Source organism: Nanorana parkeri, unplaced genomic scaffold (genome assembly GCF_000935625.1).
Source record: "Nanorana parkeri isolate BGI_ZX_2015 unplaced genomic scaffold, ASM93562v1 scaffold510, whole genome shotgun sequence".
NCBI classification, from domain to species: Eukaryota; Metazoa; Chordata; class Amphibia; order Anura; family Dicroglossidae; genus Nanorana; species Nanorana parkeri.
In genome coordinates, this window is record NW_017306778.1 from 442,357 (window position 1) to 460,708 (window position 18,352).

Below are 18,352 nucleotides of genomic sequence, written 5' to 3' on the forward strand. Positions count from 1 at the left end.
AGTGGGCTTTTCTGACACAGATCGATCTGTTCGCATCCCCATCCAACGCAAAGTTGCCAGTCTTTTGTTCGAGGCTCCCGTGCCCCCAGGCGGTGGAAGTGGATGCATTGTCTCTGGATTGGACTTCAGCACGGCATATGCCTTTCCTCCAGTGCCCCTTGTGCTCGGTTTCCTGAAGAAACTCCAGAGGGAACACATCACGGTGTTGGCAGTGATTCCTAATTGGCCACGTCCACCGTGGTATCCTCTTCTCCGGGAACAGACCGTAGGGGGGACCTGCTGACCCAGGGCCCATTGGTTCATCCAGCACCCGCAATTTTCCTTTCCTGACTAGCTCCATGTCAGCACAAAAATGTCCCGCCCGGCCGGAGTTGCTAGTAAAAGGTAACACTGATTGCGGCGGATGGCTCAAATTTATGTGTTAAGGGTCCTATCAGAGTGGTAGGGAGGCGGAGCCTCCCCATTTTTGTGCTGCCATGGAGCTAGTCAGGAACAGAAAATTGCGGTAATTTTCTATTGATCGGGAAGTGAGAGAACACATACCATCACTCGCCCACTTCCCGATCATCGACCTGCAGAGAGCACTCCCGATCATCGCCCACTTCCCGATCATCGACCTGCAGAGAGCACTCACTGTCAGTCACCACTCCCCGCAGGGATTCCCTCCTCCCCCTCTCTGATCCTCCAGTGCTGAGGGGGCAGACAGAGCCCGCTGTCAATCAGCCAGCTGGGTGGATCACGACAGTATTGTCGGAATCAGTCCGGGCTGCGGCGCTCTCAGTATATAGCGAGCTATAGGCCACTTTATACTGAGCTTTAGGGTCACGGGAGGACATATACTAACGTCCTCCTGTGACCCAAAGAGAACTATGGGATAAAAAGGTAACTCCATAGTTCTCTTTTAAATAAAATCATACTATGGTCACTGCCACCCACATGCACTTTTATATGAACATTTGTAATAAGCTCTTCACTGTTTGAGAATACCAGAGCATCATTCCTATATGACTATGGCGCACTATTTACTATTACACTGGTTGTCTAATATTTGTAAAATTGAGACTAAGGGCTGGTTCACATCAGCCAGCCATGCTGAACACACAGGCACTGGTGTGTGTTGAAAGGAACAGGTGATATTTTATATAGTTAAAGTCACTGCAGCAACATTGCGATGTAGTTGTTTGCAACACAACATGCTGCACTAAAAAAAGTAGATGGTTAACATGCACTTTGCTAGTGATTCGCATTTATTATGGTAATGAAGAGGTGCAGTGATGATGCATACTTGTGCACATTTTCATGACTCACATTACAGGCTTTCCTGGCTTTTTTAACCTCTTACCGTTCGCCCATTGAGAAAAAACGGACGGCTTTTTTTTTCTGCGCACAAAATACACGCCCGTTCTTTGCAGCCATTACCGGCTGTTTGATATACATATGATCAGCGTCTCTATAGCCTACCGATCGTATGTATGTGTTGCCTTTGCGCAACCCCCCTCGAGTGCCGCCGCTGCCGCCCCCCCGGCCCGGGACCGGCTCGGGAGGGCGTCAGGAGGTAAGATGGGAGGCAGATCAGCATCTTCCTCCTTGCTGAACTCCCTCTGAGGTCTGAATGCAGAAGTGATGTGTATTACATCACTTCCGCATTCACCTGCCAGTCATCTGGCTGCTATAGCCAGAGAGAAGAAGCTGATGAAGCAGATCTGTGCTTCATCAGCTTCTTTTGGGGTCCCCAGGTGACATTATGTCTCCATAAAGAGGACCTGTCAGTGTACCTGTGCTATCACATAGGGAGATTGTTATCCCCCTATGTGATAGCAATAACAATAAGTGTAAAAAAACATAAAAAAAATAAAAGTAACATATAAAAAAAGTTTAAAAAACCCCCCACATTTACGCACATATAAATGTAAATACGCGTTCGATGCGCCAGCGTGCAAAAATTACAATTGTGCTACACATGTTACATATCGTTGCGAACATCGGAGTAAGAGCAATAATTTTAGAGGCATCAATCACTGATAACACTAAACTGATGAGCGGTAAAAGCTTTTAAAGCGTCGCCTATGGCCAATTTTGGGTATTGTAGTTTTTTTAGGTTTCGCGCGCACGCAATTTTAAGCCTTGACATGTTTGGTGTCTATTTACCCGACGTGACCCCGTCTCTTATACTTTACCCAAAAATTGGGTAATAATAAATGTTTTATCATTTAATATAGGGGAAACAGTTTTTACATTTTCGGTAATTTTTAGTTAATATAGTAAAAAATAAGTGGTGATTAAATACCACCAAAAGAAAGCTCTATGTGTCCCTAAAAAATGGTCTAAAATTAATTTCAGTACAGCGTTGCATGACGCAATAAATGTCAGTCAAAGCACTGCAGTGCTGAATACTGAAAAATGGCCTGGACAGGAAGGGGAATTAACACCGAGGACTTCAAGTGGTTAACCACCTCCCACCCGCTGAACGTTGAAAGACGACCAGACGGGAGTCTCCTGGATGCAGGTGGGCGTCTTTAGACGTCCTTCGTGCCCGCGCCTGATCGCGCGCGCCCCTGGTGCGCACGAGCGGGAAACCGGCAGGATTTTAAACGCCCAGCGATGGCCGTTTACATACCAGCGGTCCGGCGTCTGTAAAGACACCCGATCGCTTGTATGATGCAAGTCAGATGCACCCCCCTCCTTACCTCTTCTCGCCATTGCTGTCCCCGCCGCCACCGTCCCCGCGGGTGTCCATCCCTGGCGATGTGGCTCGGTGCACTGAGAACGGAGGGAGCTCAGTACACAATCTCCCTCCGCTCTCCTCCCGGTATTTTTTTTTATATTTGGTACTTTTTTTCTTATTTAGTAAAAAATAAAAACTCCAGTGGTGATTAAATACCACCAAATGAAAGCTCTATCTGTCCCAAAAAATGGTATAAAATTCATTTCAGTACAGCGTTGCATGATGGAATAAACGTCAATCAAAGTACTGCAGCGCTGAACACTGAAAAATGGCCTGGACAGGACCTTTTATTAGGCCGTAAGCCCAAAAATTCAAAATTTTCTCCACAGGAAACACAGTCAGACTCCCTGTTATTCATTGTAACATGATCCGCAAACAGCAGGCAGCTTTGGGGGGCACTACTAATGAATGGGAGAGGTGAGAAGTAGCTTGCAAAACACAGGCAGACATTTTTACATGAGGAGATGAAGAGGTAAGCTAACAAAAAATTAGGTTTGTGGGTTCTTACACAGCAGCTGCATACTGTATGCCTGTTTTATGTACACTCCGTGTACATTGCTGGCATGTTTTTTTTTTTTTTAAATATACCTCTGCAAAGGTCGAAATGGGGTTTAAAGTGACACTAAACTCTGGAGTTAAATCTTAAAAATACATTCAAGTACCTTAACTATTAACAAGAATGTATCTTATTTGTGTATCACTCAGCTGTAGACCCTCAAATCATCTCTGAATTCATGCTGACACTGTCCTTCCTTCTGGAGGGTGGCTACTTTTGTTCCCCATGGTCCCTGTGTGTGTTGTAGCCACTGCTCCCAAGTTTAGTGTCACTTTAAGTAGTATTAAACTTTGAAACTTTTCAGTAATGAATCCAGATCCAACAAATCTACATTACCCAGCCACTCATTTATTTTTGACATTTGTGCCCAAACACAACGCGCATGAACGCACTAGAACCCAAGTAAAAAAAAAAAAAAAGAAATGCTACTGGTCACCTTCGATAACCTAATAAACATTGTACACTTTCTTTATGGAAAAGGGACGTTTTCACCTGACCATTGGTGACCTTGGCTGTGTCTTGCAAACATGGTGGACAAACATGCGGACACAGGTAGGTTTGCCAACTACGTGCAAGAATGTTACATAGTTACATAGTATTTGGGGTTGAATAAAGACATACGTCCATCAAGTCCAACCCATATAGGTCCACGCATCATCTCATTCTTAGGGATACTGGTATCCCTGGATATTACGGTCCCTCAATAAATTGTCCAAACGTTTCTCGAACAAATCTACACTCTTGGCTGAAATCACTGCTAAGAGTGCCAGTGAGTTCCAGACCTTAACCACTCTTACTGTAAAGAACCCTCTTCGCCCATTGTGCTGGAATTTTTTCTCCACCAACTTTAGGTGGTGACCTCTAGTCTTTGTAATGGAGTTAATCTCAAACAGTTTGTTGCCAATGTTGCTGTCACCATTGAACATCTTGTACATGAAAATCATATCCCCCCTTAATCTCCTTAATTCCAGCGTGAGCTTAATGTCCTGAGCTTGAAGACCCAAAACACCCAGGATTATCACACAGTGCCAAGACAATGCCTGCATTCCATGGCTCCATGTTTGCTCAACTCCTGTGAAAGTCACAAACACATGAAAAGCTGAGAAGAAGCAGGAAATGACCTAAGATACATAATTTGCATACTAAAAAAAAATGCACTTGACCGCATCAAAACGCGTGCAACTGTTTGCAAAAAAGCATCCAGATTTGGTCTGGTGATGGTGGAAACAAGCTGATTCCAGATTTTTCAGCAATACACGAATAAAAGTAGTATGTATCACAGACGAATATAAGTCACCACCGCATGTAATCCTATGCGATATAGACAAATGGTTAGAAACAAAAACAAAAAAAATATATATAACAAAATTCTAATAAACAATAAAACACAGCTTAGGTAGCTCAGTCACTATCTGAACCATATCACTACCAGGTAGATCTGATCTTTAAGGGTGGGAGGCACACAACATGCGGTAAGCTAGTCAGCTCAGTTGCGGGGTGGGGGGTAAGGCGTTAAAGGACATCAAGGGGTCCCAAGGATGCAGCTATTTTCGCCCTGAGATACCATTTTGTGTCTTTAAAGAGAGACATCACCTCTTGGAGTTTCCCCAAGGGTAGTTACATAGTTGCATATTTAGTCAGGTTGAAAAAAGACACAAGTCCATCGAGTTCAACCTATAGAGAGAAAAAAAAAGAAGAAAAGCCTAAACAGAACACTATGCTCCCCCCAGAGCATAGTGTTCTGTTGCAGGTTTTTAGTCCCCAAGTGCAGAACTTTACATTTATCAACATTAAACCTCATAGTTCCCAGCTCAGGAACGGGGTCCAGGTGGCAAAAAATCTGTCAGTGCAGGAAATTATACAATCTAATATCAGGGACATTTGCACCCAGGAATGTGGATGGCAGTTGGAGCTTCCTCAGGGCAATCCTAGGGCGTTTCCACCTCCAGATAAATCTAGAAAAGGCTTGATATAACATTCTAGCGTCTTTATGTTGTATGAGTAAGGGAATCGTCTGCAACGGGTGGAGGAGACGTGCAAAACTGACCATCCGCAGCAAATGGCATCTGCCCAGCATAGAAATAGGGAGATCACGCAGCGGTTTAATTCTTGTGTAATCTTTTGGAACAGCGGAGTATAATTAAGGTGGTATAGATCAGCAGCTTTAGTAGGAATACAAATCCCCAAATATGTGATGCAATGCTTTTGGACTTTAATGGCCATGTCAGGTGGCAAACCAGTGAAGAACGAGGCCGATGAGAGGGGTCGTGAGAGCGGTTCTATTGCTAAATTAAATAAGAGGGGGATAGAGGGCATCCCTGTCGCGTGCCCCTGTATAGGGTAAACGATTCCGACATGGCCGTGGATGTAAGTATTCGAGCCCTGGGAGAGGAGTTCATAGTTGACACAAATTGTAAGAAGTTACCCTGAAATCCCATACGTTTCATTACAGTAGACAACCATTCCCAGTTGACATTATCAAATGCCTTCTCCGCATCTAGAGCCAGAAGAGCCGACGGATGGGGAGAAGACATCTGTAGTCTGCGACTTTCCAATGCCAGCAGAATTTTCTGAACATTAGTAACTGCAGATCTACCACTGACGAGCCTGAAGCGGGTCTTTTCCCTTTTTCGGGAAAAGGCGAATGTAAGCCTCCTGAAAGGTGGGAGGGTATTGGTGACTGTGCAATACATGTTGGAAGAGGTCTTTCAGTGTAGGGGAGATGTCAGGGGCCAATACCCGGTAGAATTCAGCTGAAAAGCCGTCAGGGCCCGAGGCCTTGGCTCTAGGGGAGTGCTTGATGACCTCTTTATTTCTAACAGTGATATATCGGCGTTGAGAGTGGCTAGTTCATCTGGGGATAAAGTGGGCAGTGGAGTGTTATCTAGAAAAGATGAACCAGCATCTCCCGGTTCATGTCTGTAAAGGTTTTGGTAGAATTTACTAAAAATATCCCCTATAGATTTCGGGTCAGCGTGTAGTGTCCCTGATTCATCTAAGAGTTGAGTGATGTGTGTGGGCGGAACTCTCCCCCGAGCTAGGTAGGCTAAAAGTTTGCCAGATTTGTTACCAAATTTGAATAGTGCCAAGTCCCTGGGGGATCTGAGGATCAGGCCATGTTGGTGAAGCCAGTGATCGCATTCTTGCTTGGCTTTCAGCCACAAGGACCTATTATCTGGTATAGGGTTATGTTTGTAATCAAGATAGGACCCAGAATAATACCGGATCAGATGCATGTTGCACATTGTCGGTCACCTAGTCATGCCACCATTGTTTGAGTTTGCCTTGGAAGGTTTCATCTTGTGATAGATAAGATGGGAATCGCCAAACGATGGGATGACTCTGTGCGCCAATGTTTTTTACAGTGAGCATAACAGGTGCATGATCAGAAATCACAAGATCACCAATATGAATAGATACCAAATTAGGTAAAAAAGAGGGAGTGGAAAAAACATGTTTATACGAGATAGAGCATTGTGTGCATGGGAGAAATGAGTGTACTCTCGGTCCAGAGGGTGAGAATACCTCCAAAGATCTTCTAGTCCAGTATCCTCTACCCAAGTATGTAGGTGGGAGTCTTGGGGGTTAATCCTCATGTGGGAAAAGTCTCTTTCCCGAGAGCGGTCTTCCCCAGGAGATGTCACTGCGTTGACATCTCCACCAATCAGGAGATGTCGGTCAGAAGATCGCGAGGTGAGTTGCGAGAGTAGATGATCGAGGAAAGGTTTGTTGTCAGAATTAGGGCCATACACATTCCACAAGTCCAGATGGTGGGAGCCCAGCTGGAGAAATACAAACGACCATCTGCCCGTTTGAAGATCACAGCAACGATCAATAACTTTATGCGGTAAAAACTTGTTGATAAGAGTAACTTCCCACTGATCGGCCCTCTGCTGGAGCACCAATGGCCGTGCGAGAGATGTCAGCTCCCTTGAGGTGCGTTTCCTGGAGGAGTGCAATGTCAACCTTGAGGCTTTTGAGGTGGCGAAGAATCTGCCGTCGTTTGTTGGGGGATTTCAGCCCTTTAACATTCCACGTGACTATGTTCAGGGGATTCCTATTGAACCAGTATAGGTAGAGGAGAAGCAGAGGATATGAAGGGATCATAGTGTAGCGGATCACTAGCGGGCGTCCCAGTACTCCCGCAGTGTCCAGAGGTGATAGGCCCCGTATGTAAGATGTCGTCTCAGAGAAATGGTAGAATGGGATGAGTCCATGAAAAGTGAAGCATATTGTGGGATCTCATCAGCATGGTGAAAGTGCGCTGTGGTGGAGGAGGATAAAAAAAAAACAAAACAACTTCTAGGAAAATATAAAAACCAAACAATCGCGTGTACTTCCTTTTTTCCCTAATGCTAGCGTTCTTGGGTAGACCTGAGGTAGAAGCCATTACGACTCCCACAAGCCAAGTCCGCATATCTAATTAATCCAGTGGAGAGTGTTCTTCCTCGGTGGGCTTTTCATCGGGGAAGACAACGGCGGTTTATCTCTGGATTCCAGGAACCTCTGAGCTTGGAGTGCAGAGTTGAAGCGCCACATTTTGCCATCAGCAGTGGAGAAGCGCAATATCGCCGGGTACTGCAGTGCAAATTTAAAACATTTGCGCACCAAGATTTGGCATACCTCCTGAAAAGTTTTCCTTGACTTAGCGACTTCTGCAGAGTAGTCAGCAAAGAGGAGCAGCTTGATGCCATCCACTACGAGATTACAATGCGCTCTATATGTCTGGAAAATGATGTGCTTATCGTGATAATCCAGATAGCGCACGATAACCGGCCTAGGCCTATCATCATCCCTAGGTTGGCCAATTCTATGTGCCCGCTCCACTTTGCAGGGTTCAGCTAGGCCCAAGGCTTTAGGAATAACTTGTGAACAAAAATGGCTAAGGTCAATGGGTTTGATTGATTCTGGAATACCAATAACTCTTAAATTGTTACGTCTGGAGCGATTTTCCAGAACATCCACTTTTCCTTGTAATGCTTGCAGTTGTACAGTTATGGCACTACGATTGCGCTGCGTGTCTGCGTCACGATCCTCTAGGTCAGATACATGCCGTTCAATGCCTTGTATACGCTGTATTTGTGCCTCTAGAGTGTCATTATGCTTCCCCATATGAGACTGCAGGGAGCTGGTGATTATAGATGTAATGTCTGCTTTAAGACATTTAGCAACTTCAGATGCAATTGCCTGAAGATCCAGAGGGGGGAGCAAGGTGCTGTTTCTTGTAGACTCTCCCTCAGTGTTTTCTTGCATACCTGAGTGCGAGCCGTCATCAGCCGCCATATTGGATGAGGCCTCGTCATCTGGTCGGGCGGTATTCGGCTGCAGTTCTAAGTAGCGATCCATGTCGGGTGATCGTTCAGGTACCCGGCGAATGTCGGTCATGGACGAAATTTTCACTATAAGAGGTGGATGGATATGTGACGGGACTGAGCTCCATGACCATTAATTAACGCATCGGGCGCCGGAACCAGAAGAATCAGACAAGGTTAAAAACCCCTCCCACCCCCCTCGCCCCTCAGATTTTGATTGTTTTACTTACCGTCTGGGTCAGTGCAATGTTTGTTTCTTTGATCCCGACTGGATGGCCTTGAGGTCAGCAGTCACCCTCTGTGTGGCTCTGCTAGGCTACTGGGTTCTAGAGCCTTGCCTTTCTTGTACTGCAGAGGTTGTTTTCCCGTACAAGTAACTGGGTCTCTCCCCAGACTAAGGGTACACTCCCAGGCTATCTTTCCCCCAGGCTTGAAGCCCCGTCTGGTGCTCTGTGGAGTTTGCCTCGTGGTGGAGGGCACAGGAGGTGGGACTTCTGCATTCCAAGCCTCATTCGGCGTTACGAAACTTCACGTCCGGTCGCAGCGTTTCGTCACTTCCGCCCGTCGCCACGAAGACGCCAGCCAGACGGAGAGGGGAGTTGCTGCACGCCACCAAGGCTGAGATGGAGGAAGAAGCCAAGCCGGCAATGACTGCACCCAGGTCCAAGGTAGCGGTGAGAAGAGGAGCATTCTGGTTTAGATACTGACAGCTCCCTGGAAGAGTAAGAAACTGTGGAAGCGAATGTGGAGATTCAGCCTCCACATCACTTTTTTGCTCTGGAAGAGGCTATTTATACTACTGAGCAGATTCCAGACCCTCCTAAAGCATGTTCTGTGCAATATAGGCTTTACAGGGGTTGCAGGATTCAGAGGGCAGAGTTTTCCATTTCCATCAATCATTATAAGATTTGGTTTTGAGTGAATGGAAATATCCTGAAAGGAAGCATTTGGCTTTTCGATCTTGGAAGAGGCGGTTTCCTTTCGGAAAAGAAGAAACGTATTTTAAGTGCCCTAAATTAGACGCAGTGTTATCACAAGTGTCTAAGAAACAGGACCTCTCCTTTGTGGACTCTGGAAATCTGAAAGGTCAGATGGATCGCAAAACAGAGGCCTTATTGCGTAAAGCATGGGATGCAAATTCTTCTGCTACGACCCCCGGCTTTGCCCTCCACCTGAGTGGCTAGGAACTTAAACCTGTGGCTGGAAAGGGGTTCACAGCATGTTTCCCTAGGGGCCCCTGCGGAACAAGTGACAGATTCTCTGTCAGTTGTGAGTAAAGCAGTTGCATATTTGGCTGATGATACGGCTGAATCTGTTCGAGCATCGGCTAGATCAGCAGCTCTTCCCAATTCGGCTAGGAGAGCTGTCGGGTTAAAATCTTGGGATGGGGAAGTTTTCTCTAATTCCAAGTTGTGTGGTTTGCCCTTTGAAGGAAAGTTACTCTTCGGTCCGGGCCTGGAAGAAGTGTTAACTAGATCTTCAGAAAAGGGGAAGAAATTCCCTGAGAAGAAAAAAGCTTTTTGCAACCGAGGCCCCCAAGACCAGAAAAAACAGTGAGGGAGACCTCAGGAGCAGAGGAAAAGATGGCAAAAAGGAGGTTTGCTCTTTACTCCTCCTGACTCCTCCAACAAAGAGTCAAAATGACACCACACTGAAAGTAGGAGGGAGACTTTATCTTTTTCTTCCCCATTGGGTAAACATAACAGAAGCCAGTGGGCAAATTCAGATTAATACTGAACCTAAAGAAGTTGAACAAGTATCTCCTTTTCAGAAGGTTCAGGATGGAGAACATATATTCGGTCCGAAAGATCTTGCAGAAGGATGTCTTCATGGTCACTTTGGACTTGAAGGATGTGTACCTCCATGTTCCAATTTGGTCAGGACATCAAAAATTCCTGAGATTTGCCGTTCAAACAGAAAGGGGGTTTCTCTACTTTCAGTTCAGGGCCCTGCCTTTCAGACTCTCGGCAGCTCCAAGAGTCTTTACGAAGATTGTTTCAGAGGTAGTCTCCAATTCCACATACAAAAGATTTCCCTGATTCCGTATTTAGACGACATCCTCCTGTTCGCCCCTTTGGAGGAGGAACTTTTGCGGAACTTGGTGATAGTCAGGGGGACGCTCAAGAGTCTGGGTTGGCTGATCAATCTGGAGAAATCCTCACTGATTCCGTCACGTTACAGAAAATTCCTGGGGTTTCAGATCGATTCGATAAACCAAAAGCTTTTTCTCCCAGAGGAAAAAGTGACCAGTATAATAGACATAATTCAGGAATCTATGATGGCGGATCTCCTATCCTTAAGACAAGTTATGAGAATCCTGGGAGTCGTAACTTCAACAATTCCAACAGTTACATGGGCTCAGTTGCACTCCAGGCACCTTCAGTCTTTTCTTCTATCCCATTGGGATCATTGGAAAGACTCCCTGGAGAATCAGGTCTCCTTACCCGTAGAGTTACGTCATTCACTGACTTGGTGGTTGAATCCACTGACCTTGTCAAAAGGCAGGTCTTGGAGTCAGCAGACTCCTGTGAAAGTCACTACGGATGCAAGCTCATTCTCTAGCATTACAGGATCAGGGGTATTGGGGCCCGAATCTTGTGGATGCATCCTCCAACCTAAGGGAACTGTTAGCAGTAAAGCAGGCCTTGTTAGCTTTCCAACACAAGCTGGAGGGGCAGGAGATTCTAATTTTCTCGGACAATGGTACGACTGTAGCATATCTAAACCGTCAGGGGGGGACCAGGTCTCCCGGTCTCCTGCAAGAGACTGTTCAGTTCCTTCTGTGGGTGGAGGAGCATTTTGACTCCATTTCCACAGTCCACATAAAGGGGACATTCAATGTGATAGCAGATTATTTGAGTAGAGCACCCATTTTCCAGGGAGAATGGGAGCTTCAGCCAGAGATTTTCTCCCAGATTGTCAAGCGGTGGGGAATGCCTTCGTCGACCTCTTTGCCACGAGAAAAAACAGGAAAATGCCTCTCTTCTTTTCTCTTTCTAGGGATTTTAGCGGGGTGGATTGTCTGTCACAGGATTGGGAGTTCCCCCTACGCTATGCATTTCCTCCTCTCTTTCTTCTCCCTCGAGTGAATCAGAAATTAAGTCGCTCGGATTGCAAGCTCATTTTAAATTGCGCCATGGTGGCCCAAAAGGATGTGGTTTCCTTAACTTCAGAGAAGATTAATTCAGCCTCCATGGATCTTGCCCTTCAGACCGCACCTTCTGCTTCAGGGGCCAGTTTGGCATCACGATCCAAGATTCTTTCGCTTGACGGCATGGATATTGAAAGGAGGATCCTAGAAAGTAAAGGCTATGCTCAAAAGGTGGTGGACACACTGCTATCCAGTCAGAAGCTAGTGACAAGGAAAATTTACAACAAGGTTTGGAAAGTGTTTTCCTCATGGCGCATACAAAACTAGATCTCTAACCCAGTCATTCTGGACTTCCTTCAAGAGGGTGTGGATAAGAAGTTGGCACTGAGTACCTTGAGGGTGCAAATTTCCGCTCTATCTGTCTTTCTGGACAATAAATTAGCAGAGGATGCATTAATTAAACGTTTTTTTTCTGGCCACGGAATGCATTACACCTTTGTCGAAGCAATTTTTTCCTCCTTTGGACTTGTCTTTGGTACTCCACTGGTCTTACCAAATATCCTTTTGGACCCATGGAAGGCTTGACTGTTTAATGGTTATCCTTAAAGATGGCTTTTTTGTTAGCTGTGACTTCAGCCAAAAGAGTGGGCGATCTCTCTTCATTGTCTGTTAAGGAGCCTTATCTTACCGTTTTTCCGGATAGGATTGTACTCAGACCGGACCCATTATGTCTGCCTAAGGTAGCCACTAGGTTTCATAGGTCCCAAGACATTGTTTTGCCTTCGTTTTGTGAAAATCCTAAAACCCTTGGGGAGGAAAAATGTCATAGTCTGGATGTCAGGCGATGCCTTCTGCGATACATAGAGGTTACTAAGGATTTTAGGAAATCCAGCCAGTTATTCGTTCTTTTTGGTGGTTGCAAGAAGGGTAGCATGGCTTCTAAAGCCACCATTGCTAGATGGATTAGGCAAGCCATCTCTACGGTATACAAGAAGGAGGATAGGACTATCTCAACTCAGTTGAAAGCCCATTCTACCAGATCTCTGGCGACTTCTTGGGCACAAAAGGCCGTAGCATCCGTGGATCAGATCTGCAGGGCTGCCGTTTGGTCGAACCCGAACACCTTTGTTAAACACTACAGGGTGGAAGTCCTGTCTCAACAGGATTTGGCCTTCGGCAGGAAAGTCTTGCAAACAGTGGCCCCACCGCAAGGTAGGCTTGTGTGTATCTTGCTTATCTCTCAGGTTGCTGTCCTGGAAGTCTTACCGGTAACAGTATTTCTAAGAATCTTCCAGGACAGCAAGCCTACTTCCCACACTTAGTGGATTTTAAGTTGTCTAGTGTTTCCCCTCGTGCACTGGTGGAGGTATTCTACTTTAATCTCAACTGAGGGATGAGGCTGGTAGGAGGGGTTTTTAACCTTGTCTGATTGTATTTCTGTAGACTGAAGAGCTAATCATCTCTCAAGTTGCTGTCCTGGAAGATTCTTAGAAATACCGATACTGGTAAGACTAACTGTAGATTTTTTTGCCCCACAGACTCCATTGGAAATGGTAAAAAATGTGCGACAGAAGCATGTTGCACATATTGGTGTGCATATTGCACGAGCAGTTCCGGATTCTCGGCGCGGGCAGCGATAACGAGATAAGTTTAAACCCCTGTTAAAGCGTTTTTAAAACAAAACTTTTTGCCTTTATCTACTGCTTGTCAGCAGTAGATATAGGCAAAACAATTAGGCTTTAGAACCCTTTTAACATCTGAATAAAGGAGTTTTAAACATTGGACCTTGGTGTGCAGCTGGTTATGGAAACACACAATTTACTACCACACACATGGGTTGCTCTATAGCAGTGCTTCTTAAACTCTGGGTCGCGACCCCATATGGGGGTCACGGAAGTGAACAGGGGGGGTCGCGATCTGAATCCCCGGACAGGACCGCCATCAGGCAGGTAAGGATGGTACTTGTGTGAGGGGCCCAGGTGGCCGGGGCTCCAAGCAAGATTTTTGAATATTCATTTAATATACAGTGTAGTGTAGTTGTTAAGGTTGCGTTTTCTTTCCCCCCCCCATTGGTGGAACTTTCTTTAAGACAGCAGAAGTGGAGCACAGCTGCTGGAGTTAAAGGTGAGGAGGGAGGGGGGGGGGTAGTAGTTGGTAATGACAGACACACCGATCGACCGTACATCCCCACTGCGGCAGCGAGACACAGACAAACATTGGGTGGGGTTGGAGAGAAGAGGAAAGAGACACAGACCGACATAGGGGGGTTGTGGAGAGAAGAGGAGAGAGACACAGACCGACACTGGGGGATGGAGAGACCCTGACCGACGATGGGGGAGATAGGATGAGAGAGACTCCGAACGACGCTGGGGGGGGGGGGCAGGAAGAGGAGAGAGACACCGACGCTAGAGGGGGAAACACCGACCGACGCAGGGGGGGGAGACACCGTCCGACGCTGGGGTCACGTAACAATTTCCTCGCCCAAAAAGGGGTCACGAGTGGAGAAAGTTTAAGAAGGCCTGCTCTATAGTACCATGCAAGGGAAGGAAGCTACCCTAAAACAGGATATCAGGACCAGCTGGTTCTACAAGCTAAAACTCTTAAACATAAAAGGAGCAGTAGCCATTGTAAGTGATTTCATAAATATTATGACTTTTATTTAAATTTTGTAAATACCCCTTACAGTACCTCCAGGTATGGGGAACACACATTTCCACCTCTCTCACAATCTAGTAACAATGCCTGAGCAGTGTTGCAGAGGACGTATATGCACAGCCTCATCGACGTTTTAGAAAGTGAAAACTTGTCCAGAAACGATCAGGCACACTGACAACATGGGCATGAAGGCAAACCAAGGTAGCCTGCTAGTCGTGCCTTCTACTAAGTAAACATTTTGTTTTGCACAGTACAGGTCCACTTTACATCGCTATCAGGCCAGCCTATCAAACGTGATTTTATTGAGACGCCCATTATATATTCTATTCTCCACGTGCCTCTACCATTACTACACAAAGACAGGTACACTGTAGGTTAGGGACACATAGGAACAGAGGGCAGCCGTGGCGAATCTGCTCAACACAGACCCGACTCCATCTTCCGTTTCTCTATGAAACGTGACTTCTCACTCGCACTAGTCCTCGTCGCAGCAAATTATGTGTGAGAGTGATGTTTTGAATAAACCAATAAAAGCTCGAATGGTCTGCCGTGTCCAATCAGCTCGCGAGGCGTACACTCAGCATGTTAGGCTGCTCCCTTGGCTCAGGGGCTTGAGGCGGCGGTTGGGGAGGGGGGAAAACGAGTTAAAGCATCGATATATTGTAGTTTCGTTGGAATTAGATACTCTGGGTTTACAATCCAAGGAGCGGTCTGTGAGGACGAGGCACCGGACGCAGTTCAGCAAGTGTTTTTAATACAAAGGGCGCTCTTTACAGCAATAGATTTAGCGATCTTGAATATTCCCCCCACCCACCATAAAGCAGCCTCCCGTAGGGGGGGGTTCTTTTACGAAGGCAGCCGTACACCCCCAACTACCACCTTTCCCGTCTCTAGTTGCTGCTTGGTACGCGAAGGAGTCATGTCCAGGCCGGTTAGGTGAGTACTGGGGGAAGGACTGGGAGTGTGGGCCCTGTGGAGTTCTCCGTCACCTGTTCCATCACTTCAGTCACACGTGCCCGCAGAGCAGCGCTCCATCTACATGGCTGGCCGCCGAACACATGCGGCACAGGACGGAGAATTCGCTAAGGGAACGCCATTGCAGTGCTGGCGGCACGGAGCTCTTGGCCTTCTTAGACATACATGGGCTTTACAGCTTTCTTGTTTAGCACTTATTGTACCGTTTATGGCTGTGTGTGCAGTGTTTTGTGTTGGTTGTGGATAGGATGTACATGTATGCTGTGAACATAACAATGGTGAGAGTTTGGCTCCCAAACGCTTATGGATTTATTAGCCGTGCAGGTAGAATGCTCCGTGAATTCACATCTAGATCTGTATATGATTTTGATCTTGAAACTGCTTTTTGTAGCGTTTTAATTCACCGTAGTAGTCCATGTGTTGCATGGAATATGTAAATGTGGGTCCTCGGCGTGTATGCAAGGTTACAGTGGGCTGGGCTACTCATAGTTTCTGGGGGAAGGGCAACAAAATAGTGTACACACAGCCTACAACACATTGCTGTGTGCGAACAAAGGCTGAGCTGGCTGCTCCTCTCTGTGGCGCTAGCTTGTGCCATTTTTATTACATTTGCATGTACCTTTTTTACCTTCTAGTCCCCTATGGATCTTAAAGGAAACATGTAATGGTAACAATACGTATTTACTTATCTCTGCTCGAAATGTTACTTGTCATTCTGACCCTTTGGTTGTTGGTACTTGGAGAGGTTGCCCTGGAGCAGCAATGCAGATCAGCTCTTCAGATTTTACTCAAAACGAACAAATGGGGCCACATTCAGGCATGAGTGTGGCCCATTTCTATGTGTACATTGTGCTACAGGAGCACAATTGTGTCTGTTGGGCCCCATAGACTTTAAACTAAGGGCGTTAAATCTTAAAAATTATTCAAGTACTCTATTTACAAAAATGTATCTAGTGTATGTATCACTTGGCTGTAGATCCTCAAATCATCTCTGACTTGAGCTCACAGACACTCCCTTCTGGAGGGTGGCTACTTTTTGTTCTCCATGGTCCCTGTGTGTGTTTTAAAGTAGCCACCGCTCCAAACTTGCTCCTTTTTGATGGACTACAATCTCGCATTTTAGTTTACTAATTTGTATTGAGATTGTAGTCGATCATGAGAGCAAGCTTGAAGTGGTGGCTACTTTACAACACCCACAGGGACCATGGGGAACAAAAGTAGCTACCCTCCAGAAGGAAGGACAGTGTCGGCATGAATTCAGAGATGATTTGAGGATCTACAGCCAAATATTGCCCAAATAAGATACATTTGTTTGTTACAGTGCTTGAATGCATTAAGATTTAACGCCTGAGTTTAGTGCTACTTAAGGGCTCCAGATGTGCTTTTGCATGTGTGTTTTGATTCGTTCTGGTTTTCTTTTTCCATTGAGTTTAAGTGCATTCTGTTGTATTCCAGTTTGAAAAAAGCATGCTGCTGTATTAATCAAGCTCTGGAACTGAATGCAATGGTGTGAACTAGTGTAATTAAAAACCATTAAAATGACTGTTTTTTTTGGTGCAGATAAAAAACGCACCAGCTTGGAGATGGTGTGAACAGGACTTAAAATGAGAGCACTTGGAAAAACGTGTTTTCAAGCGTTCCCATTAAAGTATGTGTAAACATACCGATTTTAAAGCAGACCTTTACACTCAAAGATCAAATTCTACCAATGCATCCCTCTATGCATTATGAGTAATAATAACATAGACATGTCCAGATGTAAAATGCTGTGATTTTGAAATACACTTGCAGAGCGTTCACTTCCTGCTTTAAAAGGGCAAAATGACTTCAGCTTGCCAAAGTGGTGCACACTGGGAAGGTTACATCAGCAGAGCATTGCTGGGGAATCTCATCTCAGGGAAATGCATTTTCCTCCCCTGAGATGATGTGCATGGTCACGTGCCTGAAATCCAGGAAGTAAAATGAGAGCTAGTATCCTGCCCTTAGTAAACATGGTCACTGTAAGAAAACTGGGGAAGAAAAGAGAAACAAGGTATGCAAAGAATACAAAGCCTACAATTATCTTGAAGTATGTGTTTTGTAGATTGTCATTACTAAAAAATTTCTAATGGTTTGTTGTTGTTTTAAAGATATGGGTAAAGGTCCACTCTAACTTCTATTTGCTCCCTGTTGGTGTGTGTTGAATAGGGAGTTAAAGTGTTTTGTCATCTATTCAATTAATGCACACAATACCTTTTTTTTTTTTAATCCTGGCAGAAATCCTGTGAGCTCATGAAGTCCTGTAATACTGCACTAAAATCCCAAGCAGGCTTATCAGATTGGCGCAGGTTGGCTCTGTAAGCTACAGAACACCATCTCCCATATTATGGAGACGGGAGTGAGCATTCTATAGTCCGGTCCTAGGTTGAGGATACTAATCCCTTTATAGATACAGTGCAGTGAGTAAGAGTTGTCTCCCTAGGACAGTAAAGGTTACTGGGTGAAAGAATACTGATGCAGCCACTACATCTAAGGACTGGTAAGCTGCAGTATTTTTGTTCTTGGTTTTAGATGCACGTTAAAGTCTGTGGCCCACAAATGCCCAATTTTGCCCCAAATAAAAGCTTGTGTACTTATTCGAGCTCCAGGCAGCAAGTGACGCAAAGCTCAGGTGTAAAGGGGTCCATTGACTATTGGGGTTCTTCCTCAGCTTTGGTAATTGCATGACAAAATGCTCTGTTGCAAATGGGACCATAGAGAAAGCCAGGCACTGGAAGACGTTCACAATGGCAACCTTGATTTATCGGTGTAAGATTTTATTTCACTAGGGGGAAAAATGCATATAGTGGCCATGTTGACTTACTGAAAAAGTGCAGAATGTCCTCCTTGTAATGCCAGTTTTACATTGGCAGTAGATGTGCTAATTTAGTTTCTAAAGTGTTCAACTTACTATTGTAAAAGCTAAGTTGAGGGAGGGGGATATTACCTTTTGTATTACCTGAGTTCAAAGAAAACTTTTGTTTGGGGGGGAGGTTCGGAAGATCTGTCAGGCTTCTTTT

General features: G+C 45.5%; 1 protein-coding gene across 2 annotated transcripts in view; it reads left to right on the top strand.

Moving 5' to 3' along the window:
* Positions 1 to 15,135: 15,135 nt before the first annotated feature.
* Positions 15,136 to 18,352, top strand: part of NUCKS1 (nuclear casein kinase and cyclin dependent kinase substrate 1) — a 39,048-nt gene continuing 35,831 nt past the window's right edge. For both annotated transcript variants that reach the window (XM_018561257.1, XM_018561258.1), the window contains exon 1: positions 15,136 to 15,275. In XM_018561257.1, coding sequence (XP_018416759.1) covers positions 15,259 to 15,275 — 17 coding nt within the window. In that variant the 5' untranslated portion in view covers positions 15,136 to 15,258. The remainder of the gene's footprint in view (positions 15,276 to 18,352) is intronic.